At 56.0% G+C, this 16,443-nt stretch overlaps 6 protein-coding genes across 6 annotated transcripts; 2 read left to right on the forward strand and 4 right to left on the reverse strand.

Annotated features, from left to right (window-relative positions):
- Positions 1-154: 154 nt before the first annotated feature.
- Positions 155-1,565, reverse strand: PFLUO_LOCUS748 (coq1 putative hexaprenyl diphosphate synthase; the record flags this gene model as incomplete). Its single annotated transcript, XM_073785166.1, has 2 exons — positions 155-316; positions 378-1,565. The coding sequence occupies 2 exons, from the start codon at positions 1,563-1,565 to the stop codon at positions 155-157; spliced, it is 1,350 nt and encodes a 449-aa protein (XP_073634844.1).
- Positions 1,566-2,058: 493 nt separating this feature from the next.
- On the reverse strand, positions 2,059-4,082 carry PFLUO_LOCUS749 (26S proteasome non-ATPase regulatory subunit; the record flags this gene model as incomplete). The annotated part of the gene is made up of 3 exons (XM_073785177.1): positions 2,059-2,202; positions 2,261-3,558; positions 3,611-4,082. The coding sequence occupies 3 exons, from the start codon at positions 4,080-4,082 to the stop codon at positions 2,059-2,061; spliced, it is 1,914 nt and encodes a 637-aa protein (XP_073634845.1).
- A 534-nt stretch (positions 4,083-4,616) lies between these two features.
- Positions 4,617-5,453, forward strand: PFLUO_LOCUS750 (uncharacterized protein; the record flags this gene model as incomplete). The annotated part of the gene is made up of 3 exons (XM_073785188.1): positions 4,617-4,681; positions 4,734-5,093; positions 5,147-5,453. 3 exons carry the CDS (start codon positions 4,617-4,619, stop codon positions 5,451-5,453), a joined length of 732 nt encoding a protein of 243 aa, XP_073634846.1.
- A 1,035-nt stretch (positions 5,454-6,488) lies between these two features.
- Positions 6,489-8,345, forward strand: PFLUO_LOCUS751 (Transcription initiation factor TFIID subunit 12; the record flags this gene model as incomplete). Its single annotated transcript, XM_073785199.1, has 3 exons — positions 6,489-7,571; positions 7,654-7,998; positions 8,091-8,345. The coding sequence occupies 3 exons, from the start codon at positions 6,489-6,491 to the stop codon at positions 8,343-8,345; spliced, it is 1,683 nt and encodes a 560-aa protein (XP_073634847.1).
- A 1,362-nt stretch (positions 8,346-9,707) lies between these two features.
- Positions 9,708-12,334, reverse strand: PFLUO_LOCUS752 (Phosphatidylinositol-4-phosphate 5-kinase; the record flags this gene model as incomplete). Its single annotated transcript, XM_073785210.1, has 2 exons — positions 9,708-11,157; positions 11,211-12,334. The coding sequence occupies 2 exons, from the start codon at positions 12,332-12,334 to the stop codon at positions 9,708-9,710; spliced, it is 2,574 nt and encodes an 857-aa protein (XP_073634848.1).
- Positions 12,335-14,093: 1,759 nt separating this feature from the next.
- Positions 14,094-15,245, reverse strand: PFLUO_LOCUS753 (uncharacterized protein; the record flags this gene model as incomplete). Its single annotated transcript, XM_073785222.1, has 6 exons — positions 14,094-14,366; positions 14,422-14,531; positions 14,667-14,797; positions 14,901-14,923; positions 15,058-15,083; positions 15,179-15,245. The coding sequence occupies 6 exons, from the start codon at positions 15,243-15,245 to the stop codon at positions 14,094-14,096; spliced, it is 630 nt and encodes a 209-aa protein (XP_073634849.1).
- Positions 15,246-16,443: the final 1,198 nt, after the last annotated feature.

Below are 16,443 nucleotides of genomic sequence, written 5' to 3' on the forward strand. Positions count from 1 at the left end.
TAAATCCGTCATCCGGGGAGAGGTCGCAAGCAGAGAGAACAATTTATATGTATCAGGTCAGGCCTCTAAAATCTAGGTATACATGTGCTCCCAAGTCAGAAAAGAAGCGAAGAAACAACTATATCTTTACACACGGATCCAATGATGCAATTCCCTACTTCCGGCGGCGCATAGTCTTCTCCGCCATCTCAATCAAGCCCGCCTTGGCCTCGCTGTCGGGGAAGTCATGGATCGCCGCGACGGCCTTGTCGGCGTATTCCTGGGCCAGGGCGCGGGTCTGCTCGACGCCATCGCTGCGGTAGACCATCTCACGGGCCTAGAGAGTAACCGTTAATATCAATTATTTTGTAAAAGAATCTGAAATGGGAGAAACTCACCTTCTTCACATCGCCTTCTTCACGGAACTTCCGGCCCACCAGCGGACCGAGCTCGGGGTTACTCTTCCACGCAAACAAGAGCGGCGCGGTGGCCAGGCCGAGCTCCAGGTCCGCACCGGCGGCCTTGCCCAGCTCCACCTCCGTGACAGTGTAGTCCAGCAGATCATCGACGAGCTGGAACGCCAGGCCCAGGTTGCGGCCATATTGATAGGACGCCTCGATGACCTCGGGGGCACTGCGGCCCAGCACGGCCGACGAGCGACAGGACTTGCTGATCAAACTGGCCGTCTTGAGGTATGTCTTCTGCAGATAATAGGAGAGGGTCTCGTCGGTGTACACGGGGTTGGACTCGTCCTGCGCCGTGTTCTTCAGCTGCATGAACTCGCCCTCCACCAGGTTGGCAATCACGGTGGCCATCAGCTCTGTCACCTCCGGATCCCGCAGGCGGGCAAGGGCCACGGAGGCCCGGCCCAGCAGGAAATCGCCGGCCAGCACGGCCATCTTGTTCCCGAATGCCAGATTGGCGGAGCTGCTCGCACGTCGGGTCACGGCGTTGTCGATGACATCGTCGTGCAGCAGGGAGGCCGTGTGGATCAGTTCCGTAATCTCCGCCAGCCGTCGCTGCGAGGGCAGGATGTTGTCATCACCCGCAAAATCATACTGGGCCTCGGCGGAGCGGGCCACCAGCGGGTTGGCGTCGGGATTGGCGTCATCGAGGATCGAGGACGCGCTGAACGGGTCGTCGACAGGGCCTGTGCCCGGGTGCGTATGGTGTTTCCGCGGGTCCATGGCTGTGGCCTGGGACATGAGCAGAACCAGCATGGGCCGCATGTGTTTGCCCTCGCTGCGGGTGTAGTACTTGGCAACCTTGTCCAGGGCCGGGTGACCCGAGCCCAGCAATTGGCGGATGTTCTTGGTCAGGAACTTGAGTTCCTTGCCCACCATTCGCAGCGGGTCGACGGAGATACCAGGCGGTGCCTTGGGCAGGCCCTTGAAGATGGTCTGGGCGGCGGACACGGCAGCACCGAACGGGGAGATATCTTTCCGGCGGGTAGGTCGGTATCGTCGAGATTGAATGGATGTGTAGGTCGTCCGGAGGTCATCGCGGAGGCATTGGGCGCATACGGTGGGCGTCGAGAGCGCTCGTGATGAGAGGATCAGCCCGGTGGCCGTGACGGTTCGAGGCATGCTGCAGGGACGGGTGGGAGATGGGATGGTCCAATTATAGAGTCAGGACACCCATCAACCAGACAATTGAGAGAGACAGAGTGGGAGAGAATAGAAAAAGCGGTCGTGTGATGGAGGGGAAGAGAAGAATGAATGGAGCAAAACAGTCGACCGGGTTCTCATGGGACGCGGGAAGTTTTCGACGAAGCTCGGTGGCCGCACGGACCACCACCCGACAGCTGTTAGTGGCCTCTACTAGGGATCAACTACAGGTAAGGATACCACTACGAAGAATAGATCGAGGACAATCGTATGCAAACCAGTAGAAGAGACACAGTATTCCCCCTCGTACACATCCAGCACACAACGAGAGAAAAAGAAAAAGCGACGCACGAATTAACTAACACACAGGGGGAAGAAGGCCGCTAAGGCGTAGAGACCCATGCAGGGGACCGAGGAAGAAAAAGAAGAGAAAAATGGATTATGAAACACACATCCTCTCCGAGGACCTTACTTAGATGGCGTCGAAATCACCTCCAGCATCCTCGTCGTCCATGTCTCCCTCCTGGATCTCCTTGGCCAGCTCCCGCTCTCGTTCCCGGGCCTCTTGAGCACTCTTCAACTCCAACCGGTGCTGGTTCATGGGGAATCGCATGGCCTGGAGAGAATCCTCGTTAGAAAACAAACTCCTGGACAGAAAGACAAAAAAAACTTACCTTAACACTCTCGTCATGCAGAGCCAGACAGGCACGGATGCGCTCGTGGAACGCCTCGCCGGGTTCCCGGGTGGCATAGATGTCACCGACTTCCTTGCTCTTCATGAACCCGTGTTCGTGGTCCAATGTCGCCTCAATCACACCGTCCCGGATGGCCTTGGCCACAATATACTCAGCCGACTCCTCGCTGTCCAGTCCTAGACGAAGACAGATATCCCGCAGGGAGATGCGGGAGTACGACAGCGACATCATCCGGATTCCGGTCTTGATGACATTCTGCCGCAGACGCAGAATGAGAGTGTAAGTGCCATCCTTCCGGAACGCTGCGCTGTGCGTGTTGACGACGTTCAAGAATCCGTCCAGGTCACCGACGCTGACTGCCTGCGCAAGCAAGAGGTACGGGTGCATGGCCCGCTCCAGAGTCGGCTGGCGGAAAATCGAGCGGTCCGGAATATCACCCATCAACAGCTCGACCACCACCAGCAACTTGTGAGAGGCTTGGTAGAACCCGCGGGCACTGTGGCTAGCGGGAGACTTGCGGGTGGCCCCGATGAGGTGGCTATGGGCCTCGGTATATTGCAGCTGGATGGCGCGGATACGACCGAGGTAGAAGAGATAGCGGGCAATCTGGTTGTTGGAAGCAGCAGCGGGGAAGCGGTTGTGCGAGATCAGCAAGTCGGCTTGGGTGATGTGCGAGGTGGACAGGTAGTTGCGCAGCAGCAGCGTCATCACGGTGGCCTGCGTGTCGACATCCTTGCGAAGGACGGCGGTGCGAAGGGCCGCCAGCAGCGGCTGACGGATTGTCGTCACAGCAGCCGAGGGAGATGGAGGGAGCGGAGCAATTTGCTCATAGAACAGAGAGTAATAAAAGTACACACGGGCGGCCAGAGAATCCAGCGTACGGCGGTTGAGAGTGCGCAGACGCTCGATCAGATCTATCGAGAACTGCGCCCCCTTCTGAATCTCCCGCTCGTCGAACAGATAGATCTGAACCAGGATGGACAGGTACGCGTCCACCTCGGGGAGGATCTCCTTGGGAGCAGCCTTGTTCTTGTCGGAATCCACGTCCATCTTCGAGCTGGCCAGCGCACTTTCAAACGCTCCACTCTGGTCGATCGCTTCGAGCAAGAATGATGCCGTGGGGCTGGAGGCAGGATACGTGTCGACGATGACTTCGGAGAGGACGTCGGGGGTGATGTATTTCCGCATCGAGGAGATCGACCGCAGGACACGGAGGGTGAATCTGGGATCAAAGTGGGTGACGGCTCGCTCGAGCAAAGTGAAGTTGGTCTTGATGTCTGCAACCAGTTAGTTCATGGCTCGTCACGTTCTCCCGAACACCAACTGTACCTTGAATCGCCTTGGCCGTCGGGTCAATCTCGGGCTCGGTCTTCTCAGCGTCCTCATCCTCAGCACCTTCCATCGTCACATCCTCCTCCTTATCCTGGGCAGCCTTGCCAGATGATCTGGAACCCTTGGTCGGGGGCACTACAACAGTCATCTTCTCGTTACCTTTCCGATCCTTGCTGGTGTTGCTCTGTGAGGATGGAGGCGCACCTGCCGTATCCTCACCCATCTCCACATCCTCGGAGCCGTTCACACCATTCTCGACCGGATTCCCATTGAGGTGTTCATTCTCGCCCATGTCTTTGTTCGACGCGCCCTTGGCCGAGGCGCCTTTCTTGGCCGGAGCCGACTTGGCCTGTTTGGCGGCAGCGGCACGGGTAGTCGGTGCGGCCGTGTCTTTCTGGGAGTTGGACCGGGCCTTTTCACCATTAGCGTCCGGCTTGTTGTTGGATCGCAGCGAGCGCCTCTCCGGCATCTTGTCCCAAGCTGTTCGAGCTCAGCTGAGCAGCCACCAAGCTAACAACGGGGAGAAGTAGGGGGATGGGAATGAGCACGGAGCACGAAGCACAGGGCGATGACACGAAGTAGCAACGGATCCGAGACGGACAGGCAGCCAATGTACAGAGACGATGGCGGGGGGACGAAGGGGGATGGATGGAAATGGAAGAAGAGAGAGTGATGTCAAGAGATGGGATGGACGGGCGCAAGACACAGACCGGGCTTAGTCAGGGGAGCTTACTGGTGGCCACCGGAGTGCGTGCCCGGTGTAGGTGTGTGCGTGTAAGGACTGGAGGATGTGGGTAGACCCGAGGGTAGACAAGGATGTCCGTCTTCTCTGATAGATCACGCACCGAGGAGATGGCTTACTATCATGATTCTTCTTCGCGTGATCGATGTGATTGCGTTGCTGGCAACTGCCTGGGTGCCTGAGGCATCCACCCGCAGCGGCCCTTGGCGCGCGCATCACTAAACAAGACAAACCATCACTCGTGCCACTCTCACCATCGCCATGCCGCTCCTCGATTCCCACCTGGAGCAGATTGCTCTGTCCTCAAATGCCATTGCCGACCTCCCGTAAGACTTCCCCTTCTCCCCTCTATGACCAGTCCCTCACCAATGCCTCCAGCTTCCCTCCGCCCCGCATCTTCACCAACGCGCTGCTGGGCTCCCACGACATCACAGCCCTAATTCGCGACACCGAGGCCCATGAACGTGCCCTGTTTCAGCTGGACCCGTCCGCCAAGACATCCCAAAGACGCGCCACACGCCGGGGGACAACCTTCTCCCCCGAGCTCGAATCCGAGTCAATGGCCAGTCGCATCTACTCGACACGCAACAACCGCAACCATTCCGCCGTGGCCCGGGTGTTGGGGTCGGACATGATGGAAGAGATCAAGCGCTCGGCCGGCACGTCAACCCGCGGCCCGCGCGGGGAGGTCAATATCGAAGTCCTTCTTCAAGGCGCGGAGATGCTCTGCAATGTTTAGTGCGTGCCTTCCTCCTGCTTTTGTGTGTTGATGGGTACTAACCAGGTGACAGTCCCGTGGATGAGGCACCAGAGAAGATTGCCAGTCTTCGATATCGCCACGAGTTGATCACCGAGTCCATTGCTCAACTGGAGGATCGGGTCGCGACCAACACCGCCGAGTTGGCGCAGATGAGCCACGGATACGGCGACGACGACGATGATTATAGTGTTCCTGTGTCACAGCCAGAGGCCCCGGAGGTGACAGATGAGGAGATCCAGCAAGAGCTCGCTGAGATTCAGGAGCTCGAGCTCAAGAAACGGGCATTGGAGGAACGGGTGACCGGCATGGAACGAGATCTCGGCGGGCTGATGGGCTGATCCGAGGGCCTCCTCGCGAGTGAGTCCTCTCGGGCTTGAACAAGCACCTCTCGCCTCACAAAGGACACCAGTGCCTGGTTAGGCATTCGTCGGCTGAATGTGGTTATCCCTGATTCCTGATGCTCTCGGGCCCGACTAGGAATGACCACTACCTGGTTTTCTGCAGGCACAGTTCCTGGCGCGAAAGCAGATGCGGTCATGCGTACTTGTCTATCCCGTGTCTGATCCAACCAAAACAGGGTCGGATGAACCTGCTCCAGGAAGTGGCAGGGTGGATCCTTTGCCTCAATGCTGAGAATACTTTCCAGCAGCCTCGAGGCCCTTGGACAGTGCAGGTCCTGATCCACTCCCATTGATCAAGTCCAGGATTGGAAGCATGTCCGTGGCCGGTTAGTGCTGGCTGGTTGAAGTGTTCCTCAGCATTGTACATGGTAAATATCCTAGTCAATATTCACGCCCCATAATGAATGCCTACAATGAATGTATCATCATTTAAAGCAGCACTCAGCCACATTAATTTTAGAAGGGTTTCTCCTTAGGGTGGTTATCTCTAGTGTGAGCGATGAGTTTGCTTGCAGTTTAACCCCATAGTATGAGGCCAATCACTTGGGGTTTTTTCTTCTTGTAGTTATTGCATCTATCATCTATACCCTATGATTAGTATCTGTTCTCACTAAGTCACTAATTGTGCCCAGAGTGAGTAGATACATCCGCAGTCATATAGTTCGCCGCGCCACAGTCAAGCCGCGCCAAGCCAAGCCGCACGCGGGTAACTTGACCTCCTGCGGAACTCAGCCTTTGCGATCATCGCTTCACCACCTCCTCCACACCTTAATCCGCTCATTCTCCTGTACAGTCCTTTGTGCTGTATCCTTTCCGCTCACTCTGAGCACCGGAACTGGCTGGGACCCCCGTCCTCGTTGAAGTCTGACTCCATTCGCCTGAAAAGCCTCCCCCAGTCCGATTCTCCTCTCATCGACCACCTCCTGGCATCAAGATCCGCTCCGTCTATCCTTCCACTCATCATCCAGCACCATGGATGGGTCCCAGGGCCAGGCGGGTCAGCCCATGGTGACGTCGCAGCAGCAGCAGCACTCCAACCTCATTCGGACCGACCAGGTGCAGAAGCTGCCACACCTCAATGATCAGCAAAAGGCCCAGCACACCCAGCTGGTTCGTGGCCTCTGGGAGCTGCTCAACACGCGCGACCCGACGAGCCACGAGTACCAGACGGCGCATATGAAGCTCACACAGCTGTCCCAGAATTTGATGAAGGGGATGCGCCTCTTCCAGCAGAGCCGGCAACAGGCGCTGCAGCAGCAGCAACAGCAGCAGCAGCAGGCGCAGAATCAGCAGACGCAGGCGGTGCAGGGACAGCCCGTGCAGCGGACGCAGTCGAATAATCCTCAGAGTCTTGGTCAGTTGTTGCCCGCGATTCAGGCCAAGGTCAACCAGCTCAACTTCTTCTTGCCTCCGAACACGACGCCCGAGCAGCTGCAGAATTGGATTCCCGAGGCTCGACTCCGGTATGGGATTGCGCTGCAGAAACAAGAGGTCGGGCGCGCGCGGCTGGCGGATCTGCGCCAGCAGTTCAATCAGCGACAGTCGCAAGGCAATATGACCCAGGAGGATATGCAGGCCTTTAAGAATCGGCAGCTAGCGGCAGAGAAGTTGTTGCGCGAGGGCAGCGAGTTCCTCGAGAAATTCATGGAGCAGCAGGATAGCTTCAAGATGCAGCAGCAGAACCAGCAGGGGATGAACCAGCCCGGAGGAGGACAGGGCGTCATGCCCCCCGTCTCGTCGACTCAGCAGCCGCAACAGCAGGCTGCCCCTGCGCCGGTTGCTGCGCCGGCTGCGACTCAGGCAGTGGCTAGTAACCAAGGCACTTCGGGTGGTGGCATGCAGGCACCGACGCCGGCGGCGCACACGATCAACTCGGCTGTGAATGCGGCGCGCAACCAGGCGGGGCAGCAAACAGCCATGTCTCCCTCGGCTTCCCAATCGGGACAGGCTCCTGCAACAACAGCTGGTGCCACTCCCACGTCCACCACACAACCACCCCAGCAACCAGGCCAGCGCCCACAAGCTTCTTCGCAGCAAGGAACTCCCGGTTCTCAAGTGAGTCTCCGAGTCTCTCCCAATCTCTCCCAGCTTTCTTCTATCATAACAGTGACATCAAAATACTAACATATCAAACCAGACAATGTCCAACCAAGGCTCCGCTAGCGCTCACGCCCCTCCGCAGGGCTACCTGACCAACCGCTCGACCGAGGCCACGGCCCGCAACATCAACATGGTGATCCCCAAGTCTCTGAGCGTATCCACCCCGGAGCCGGTTGCCATGTCTTCCTCGCGCCCTTCTCTGTCCGGCGGACCCAGCCACGGGGCCATGGGCATGATGGGCCAGCCCGCGATCCAGAAACACCCCGGCTACGTCCTTGAGGGCGAGGGCCAGCGCGTGCTCAGCAAGAAGATGCTGGATATCCTTGTTCGCCAGGTTACCGGCGGCGGCGAAGGAGAGATGTTGACTCCTGACGCGGAAGATGTGAGCCTCCCCCCCCCCCCCCCCCAGCCCCTCTCTCTTTCCTCCCTCTCTATATTATATTCCCAAGAGTTGTCATTAATATCTATAAACAGTTCATCCTCCAAATGGCCGACGACTTCGTCGACGACGTAATCACCCAAGCCTGCCGCCTCGCCAAGCTGCGCCCCTCGTCCACCCTCGAGCTGCGCGATATCCAGCTCGTCCTGGAGCGCAACTACAACATGCGCATCTCGGGCTTCTCGAGTGATGACCTCCGCACCGTCAAGAAGCCGCAGCCCACCCAGGGCTGGACGCAGAAGATGTCTGCTATCCAGGCTGCGAAGGTGACGCAGGGGAAGACTGAGTAGTCCAGTCTCGCTCTGGATTCGTTCGTTACCTTTGGGGTACTCCTGTTCATGGAGAGAGGGGGATTATTTGGCGTCTTTACGTTGTCCTTTTCTTTTTTCTTTTTTTCTCTTCGTTTTCTGGATGGATAGGATGGATAGGTGGGATCCTTACTTTGATTTATTCGGTGATGGGTGCTCAGGCGACGGGGCGTTTGTTTTTCATGATTCCCACACAGGCTGGGTGCAAAACGGGGGGACACGAAGAGATGGGAAGAAGCACAACTTAGGAATGGATTCATTCAATGGAAATATTATGCTATTTCACATAGTCCAGGTATGTCTGCTATTTCGCTAGTCCGTGGGTATTTATTTGTAGCTGCATCTCTATCCGTATCTGCCCTTGCGCAGTGAGATGCGATGGGGTGAACTACGTCAATGTCGAGTTCATCTAGTGACTATTCTCTACGTAGTTCCTAAAGAAGAGGTAGGAAAAGGATACTAAGAAGAAAAACCAAGTTCCCGCGCGCGGGTCTGCTAACTTTCTCTCGAGATAAAAAACACAATAATATCGATCTTAACAACAGAGCAGGGCAAAAAAAAACAGACAAAGGCTTAACGGCGGAACAAGAAAAGACAATAACAACGATGATGACGATGATGATGATCTGCCGAAGAGGTATAGTGATTGATCAATTGGTACAGGGTATGACAGGCGCAAGGAAACGAGTTCACGTTCACGAGTTGACGAAACAATAAGGAAATCGAGGGTCCAGGTTTCAGGACAGGACAGGACAGGACAGTAGAGACTGGTCATCGGAATAGTGGGGAACGTATGACAGACAGGACAGAAAGGCAAGTGGAGTTTGCTTGGTATCCGAGACAAGATAAAAAAAGAAAAGGAAATGAGACAGAGAGAAAGTGTGATGAGTGAGTGGGTGATGTTGGAGTTGAGTAGGCCGAGGCAACCCCCAACCAACCCATCTGATAGGGCGAGCTGTGTCTGAATCAGACAAAAACAGGAAAGGAAAAGAGATTGGGGAAGAGATCCCAGCGGCAGTAGCAGTCATCCAAAAGAAAAGGCTCTCGTGGACAACAACAGGGAGAGACGGACGAGAGTTCGCTGAACAACAAAATCAGAAAAACGAAAATGATACATGCGTCACTCGTGAACAACGAACAGTTTCTTGCAATCAAAGGGGAAAAGTAAATCAGGTGCCTCACGCAGTACCCATGCTGAGAGGAAACGGAGAAAAAATGTCTATCAAAAGCAACAAGGGGATATCTTGCGAGGAAACACAATTAAGAGGGTAATAAAAAAAAAGTGAAAAAAGAACCACCAACGAACAAACAAAGTTACCGCTGGCGGATAGGCGCCAGGTAAGTCTACCTGTCTTTTTCGGGTGGCTGGGGCGGCAAGTCGTGAGGAATGGGAGGAAGGTCCTTGTCTGACGCGGGTTGGCCCTGGCCCTGTCCCTTTCGGCTGTGCTGGCTTTGGCCTCCGACACTGCTGGCCTCGCCCGCTTCGTCGACAATCGGCAGCGTCGAGGTCGGACCGGGCCCGTTGGCATCTGCTGGATCCCAGACTGTGGCTAGTGTGCGAGGATGTGTGACGGAGACGTCTTTGGCAGCCTCTTTCTCGGCGTTTTGCATGGTCCGCTCGACAGACGAGGATTGAGATTCTCTCCTCTCGCCGGAGGGACGGCCAGAAGTTCTGGATTCTCGTCGGCGCTCGGCCTCCTCCTTCGACATGGTGATACCCTTGATGAAGGCAATGAATCGATCGCCGTAGCTTTCCGGCGGGATGGGAGAGATCTGTCCCCGGTCGTGCGAGAGGCCCTTGAAGAAGTTTTCGATCTTCTTGACCATTCCGTAATGTGTCAGACAGTCGATGATGCCGAGGTAGTAGATCTCTTCTCCCGGTAGGCTATTCTCATGCGTGGCCCGGAACCCACCGTCGTCGGCGTAGAAGACGTGGTACTGGCGCTCATCGAGTATCTCTTCCGGCATCTTCGCTGTTGCTTTGTCGAGAGGTACAGGGCGCTCGCGCTTGATCAGCATCCGAAGCTCCCGGGCCTTGCGTTCGTTCTCCAACTTGGACGGCGTCCGGGTCAGCATGTTCGGGCCTGATTCTTGTTCGCGGTCGCCGCCTGGCTGGAAGACTTGAAGCGTCTTGTCGCGCAGGTTTTCTTCGTTGCCCCGTTCCACGTCGTGAATCCCCACCAGAAGGGAATAATCCATTATCTTGAGCCGCTTGAGCAACTCGACATCGCGCTTGAGCTGTTCGATGAAAAATTCCCGTTTCGTAGGCCCGCACTGCAGGTGACGACCTCGCCGAACCCAGTTCAGGTCCTTCATGGTCGCCCTCGGGTTTCGTTCCAGATCGGCTTCATGCAAGTCACGGCCAATGGTCGAGCCCTTCAGATCGAACGTCTGATGGATATCCCGGTGGGGTGGGAACAAGTTGTTCATCACCACAAAGTGGATCTTGCGGCCATATGCCATCTTCACGCGGTGTAACCCGTAGAACTGCGAGATCAGGGTATTCGGGTTGTTCTCCACGTGGCGGTAGTATTCAGGAAGAATCTTCCGGAGAAGCTTGTGCTCGGAGTGGTGGATCGTTTTGATGATGTACTTGTAATCCCGCGAGAAATAGAAGAAACTCCCGCTCTTGCCGGGCGAGCCCAGTTCGGACAGGATGTACTTGCTCGTGAGGGACATCAGGTAATCGGCGGGGTCCAGTCGAAACTTGGAGCGAAGGTGTCGGAACACCCACGGTGCGTAGTCCTTGAATTTGAAGTCGTATTTGGCAGAGGGGGTCAATTCGTTTCCGGTTCTGGTTGGTGGTCAGTTCATGCGTCTCTTTGAAAGGACAAGGGTAAAGCATACATGTCAAAGGAAAATTTGTGCTTGGCCTCGAAGTCCGCCGAGGTGAGTTCCCGGTCCATCTTCGCGTTGATCCTCGATACCGTAAAGCGAATCCCCGTCAACATGTTGTAAGCCGTCACATAATTCACATGGTTCTGATCCACCTTGGTCCCGACGATGACCCGATCGTCATCATCATCCTCACGGCGGCGCCGTCGCGAAGCACGCTTCTGTTTGATGGCTTCCGCCCAGCGAGCCGCATCTTCATCTGGTTGTGTTTCGTCCAAATGCACGTCCGACGTCCTGGTTGCTCGTCTCGTGAGACTAAACGAGGTGCGCCGAATGCCCGCAGTGGTCGGTGAGAGCCGGCCACTGCTAAACGCGATATCCTCGCCTTGGTCCCGGCTATTCCGCCGAATGCTACCTGCTCTGGGGACTTGCAGCGAATGTCGTTGTCGGATGCTGGAGGGTTGGCCATCTTGCATCTGATTGGCTTCGGACGCGGAGGGGGCTGGCGGAGACGAGTAGCGATGGTGGCCCAGAGGCCTTGTGTCGAGGTCTGGGGTGAGACGTCCGGCATCGTCCTGCCGCGGGATCTGTAACCAGGAATTCGAGGGGCTGGCGGCGCGGTCGGAGGTGGAGGGTTCGTCGGCGGACGAGCGGTTGAGATCACCATTGACCATGGCTTTCGCCGGCGGTTGGCGGGTATTAAAGGCCATGCCATTGACCTGCTGGCTGGAAACCGACGCGGCCGCGGAGCCCGCTCCGGGGCCAGCGTCGGAGGATTTCCGGTCCAGCGTGGCGGACGGCCTGCTGCCAGGGTCACGGAGATCGCGGGCGGACCCATTGCCTAACGAGAGCATACTGCCGTCCTTGGAGTGCGGCGGATCGCGCGTGTAGGAACTGACGCTCGACCGGGGGCCATTCAGGGAGTATGCACTGCCGTTTTTCAGATTGGTCAGGTAGTGCCGGTCATTCTGCTGGTGGTGGTCGTGGGTCGCGTCGCCGTTGGGCCAGTTGGTCCACAGGAAGGTGTTCCCGACGGAGGTTTTGTCGTGGGACTTGCGGGACGACTCGAGCGAGCGAGGGTGGGTGGCAGTCGCGGTGGTCGTGGTCTGGCAGGAGAGGTCGTTCAAGGCCGGCATGGTTGCTGGGCCAAGTGACGTGAGCTCTGCGTGGACCGGCAACCCGAGCTGGGCGGCTGGGGGGCCCTTATTGGCGGAGGGCCAGCAGGCTTCTGAATCGGACCGAGTTCCAGCGGCAATGAGCGAAGGGAAGAATTATCGATCTTTGTCGAGACCTGCCAGGGAGGGGCGGATGGCAGGATGGTTCAGCGACCGGTAGGCATGATCGGGCCAGTAGCAGAAGGTGTGGAGGGGGGGGGTGGTGATGGTCAAAACGAAAGACCGAGAGAGGGCGAAGAAAAGAAAGGAAAAAGGGGCGAGACGGATGAAGATGAAACCGGTGGATGGAGAGAGGAGCGCCGTGAGGATGGTTGGCCGGGCGAGAAAAGAGAGTGGTAAGGAATTGATTATTACTGTACGGCCCACTCAGCCCTGTCGGTCTGTCTATGCACTTCTTCCATCATCACCACTTCTTCCATGTCGCAATCCCTGTTTCGGTCCTCTCGGTCCATTCCCTGTGCATGGGGTGATAAGACCCCATCATTCCTCCCCCTCCTTCATCAGGGACGCAAGGAGAGCAACCGCTGCGGGCGGCACGATTTCTACCAAAGGTTTTGACTTCGCCACAACTCGGGAGTGGCCCAGGATACTGGTCGCCTAGCCCGTGCCTGAACCAGCCGAACGAGGGAACACAAACACAAGCATGGACATCCTTTCACGTTGCTCCGAATCCTTTCATAATAATCATCATAATTACCCTAATAATAGGCGATTCTGCTCTGGAGGGTCCCGGAAATCGGGTACACCGCGACTAATGCATCGGAGCTGGAAGCCCGTGCAGATGAATACGTGTTGCTTATGCACAGGGTCTAGGGTCCGATCAACCCGCGGTGGCGGCAGATGGTTCGACCCGAGTTATGTATGCACTCGCTTAGTGCGCGAACGGGCAGTGGCTGGGGAAGCGAATATACTCTACCATGAAAACTGACGAACCTCTCCCGATCCCCCCCTGTCACTCATGGGCCACTCCCCAATAGGCAGCCACCGATTGTGGCGGCGGTGACGTTGGAGCAATCATACTCACTGTCGATCTGGCAATCCTCCGATACTTACAATACCGCGATCGTAATTAAATCAGATGTATGTTTCCCGGAAGAGAGGTGTCGTCCCAGTGGGTCGAGTTGGAGGGTCAAGTTCTTGTGAGAGAGAAGAGAAGAATAGATGTGCTACCTAGGAGCTACGAACGGTAGAATTTGGTAATATCGTCACAGGGCAGCAGATAGCATGATTATCAAAAAACAGCTCCTCAATTGCTGATCGATACCTACCATGTTGACGCGACCCCCTCCGGAGTAAACAGACCCATCAGACGGAAAGGGAAGATCACTACGGGGTCGCGACTCCTACAACACGGGACCAACGTAACACCAGACATTCAGGTTTGATTCCTCATTGGGTTACTGCTTAAGAAAAAAAAAAAGAACTCGATTTCCCCGGCAAGAAAAGAACCCCACCGCAAGACGCCATCCCGACTTTGTAAAGGAAGCAAAGCCCATTCGTAACCAAGATATCCCAGAATAGCAGCGAAACGCACAGGAATAAAAAGCATACCATCAAAACCACACAAGATCCGCGGGTCTCCAAGAAATTACAACGGAAGAGAAAAGACGAAGATCATCCCAGGTTCTCTTCTTCAACCCCCCCCCCCGAGACGCGCACGTGAAAAAAAACAGAGAAAGGGGGCGACAGAGAGATCCGGGCAGAGAGACTGGCGGTCTCTCTATTTCTTGGTGGTTCGCTTCTTGGGCGCGGCCCGCGCGCGCGAGGGCGCCGGAGCGGTGGTCTTGGTCACGCGGCCGGACTTGGTCTTGCCGATGACCTTGGGCTGCTCGACGACGGCGGGAGCGGCCGTGGAGGTCTTGCGCGCCTTGCCAGTGTTGGCCTTGGCCTTACTGGCGGGGGTCTTCTTGGTGGTCGTCTTCTTAGTGCCCGCCTTAGCCGCGGTCTTCTTGGGAGCAGCCTTCTTGGCGGCGGTGACCTTGGCGGCAGGCTTCTGTTGCGAGAGTGAGTAAACATGAAAACAGACACAAGACGCGTCAAATACATACCTTGGCAGTAGTCTTGGTGGTGGTCGACTTGGCAGTGGCCTTCGCAGCGGGCTTCGCGGCTGGCTTAGCGGCGGCCTCCTTCTTCGCCAGCTTCACGGGACCAGAGGGACCTGGAGACGCGTCAGCTGATGTCCAGTCATACGGTGGCGACACTGTCCGGCACGAGTACAGTGCAGTCACAGGCACACACTGCGACTGTGTGCATATACATGCGCGCGGGACAGAGAGAGGAGACTGGAACTTACCCTTGGGCTGGGTGAACTCGCCCTTCTCAACACCGGCCTTGATGGCCTTGTTGAACTGGGCATCGAAAGTGGCCTGCGACGCGACGTTGAGCTTGTTGTTCGCGGTCACATACTTCTTGATGGCCTGGCGGCTGTGATGCAAGAGGCGCGAGTTAGCTTGATCCAGACAGTTGTCACAACAAATGACGCGACTTGCGGTCGACCGCGACAGCAAGAAAAAATAAATAAACGTACCTGCTACCATTGCGCTCCTTGAGCTAAAGACAGAAAGGATCAGTTAGTCTCATGAAAATACGATACAAATATCGGGTGGTGGTTGGAGCGACCGGGCGCCTGGACAGGGCGTGTCACGGTCGCGCGACCCGAATCACAACAAGAGTGATCTACTCACGTTGACGATGGCATCCTTGATCATATCTATATGGATGGAATCAGCAGACGTTCGCGACTCAGGAGATACCATTTTCGCGTTTACGCGATGGGATGGTGGCCCAGGATCAGAGAAGACATACCACGGTAGGAAGAGTGAGCCGTTGGGGCAGCCTTCTTGGACGCGCCGGTTGCTTTCTTGGGAGGCATGGTGATGGGTGAGAAGAGGATGGATGATGGAAGATGAGAAGAGATGAGAGACGGGAAGGACGAAATAAATGATTCAGACCAGAGGGCGAGATGGGTGGGCAGTGGAAGGGAAGGAAACAGAAAGGGAAGAGGAGAGAAGAGCGGCGGGGGCATCCGTGCTTTATACCGTTGGCGGCTGTTGACACCGGATCACTAGGGCAAACACTCTTTTTTTGGGGCCTTCCCCCATTTTTGTCTTATTATTCTTCTTCCTCCTTCTTCTCCCTATTATTCGTTCGGTTCTCTGTCTGTTTCCCTCTTTTGCTTTCTCTGCCGGTGCTTCTTTCCGAACCCATCGGGTGCGGTGCTGCTGAATGCGGCAGTCGGGTCTGTTCGACGAAGATCCCATGCTTGGCTCCCGCATTCCACTCTATACTCTACGTTGTAGCTCTGCTTGGACATTCCACGCGCAGTCTGGAGAGATCGTCCCGTGATGGCATTCTATCCCTTTTTCGTCTATCGCGGTGTTGTTCCTTGCAGCCGCCTCGTGGTCACGCGCAAGCCGTTCCGTGGCACTGCACCGCCGGAGCCACTGTACATGGCAGAATCCATGATGTCGTGACTTCATAGTCGCTATCTAGTGTGATCGATCGAGGTGTAGAACTAGCTTTACCCGGATGATAATTCTAATCAGCCGTTTTCGACTGCTGATCGCGCACGGACTATCTATACGATCAAGGGGTCCACCGAACACATCAGTGGGCTCATCGCATGTGTTCAGTGGGGTGTGATTCTTATATACGAGAATTATAAAATAGAATAAGAGCGTCTTGTCTATAGATCGAATCAACGGTCCCGGTAGATACATGTAAACGTGAATAGTTCACCGTCCGAAGAGTTGGCGATTTCCGGGTCGTGGTGAGATATATATCTGCCCCAGACTTCCACCCACCACCAGATCAGCCCGGAACAACAACAACATCCTGATCCCACCACACGCGCTCCTTTTCTTTATTTTTAAATAACAGTAATAATAGTAGACCTTGACTGACCCTGATTTCCTATCCGAGGAAAAGTGATACCTTCTCTACCAACTAAGATCAGTCACAACGCTTCCACGCAGAGAACATCTCGCTTAGCCGGGATCATCACGAGCAACGCGGGGGGTTAGTTCCCATCAACTCGGCCGCCCACACCGAATGTAGGACTGTTGACTGGA

The sequence above is a fragment of the Penicillium psychrofluorescens genome (assembly GCF_964197705.1).
Source record: "Penicillium psychrofluorescens genome assembly, chromosome: 1".
In the NCBI taxonomy this organism is placed as follows: domain Eukaryota; kingdom Fungi; phylum Ascomycota; class Eurotiomycetes; order Eurotiales; family Aspergillaceae; genus Penicillium; species Penicillium psychrofluorescens.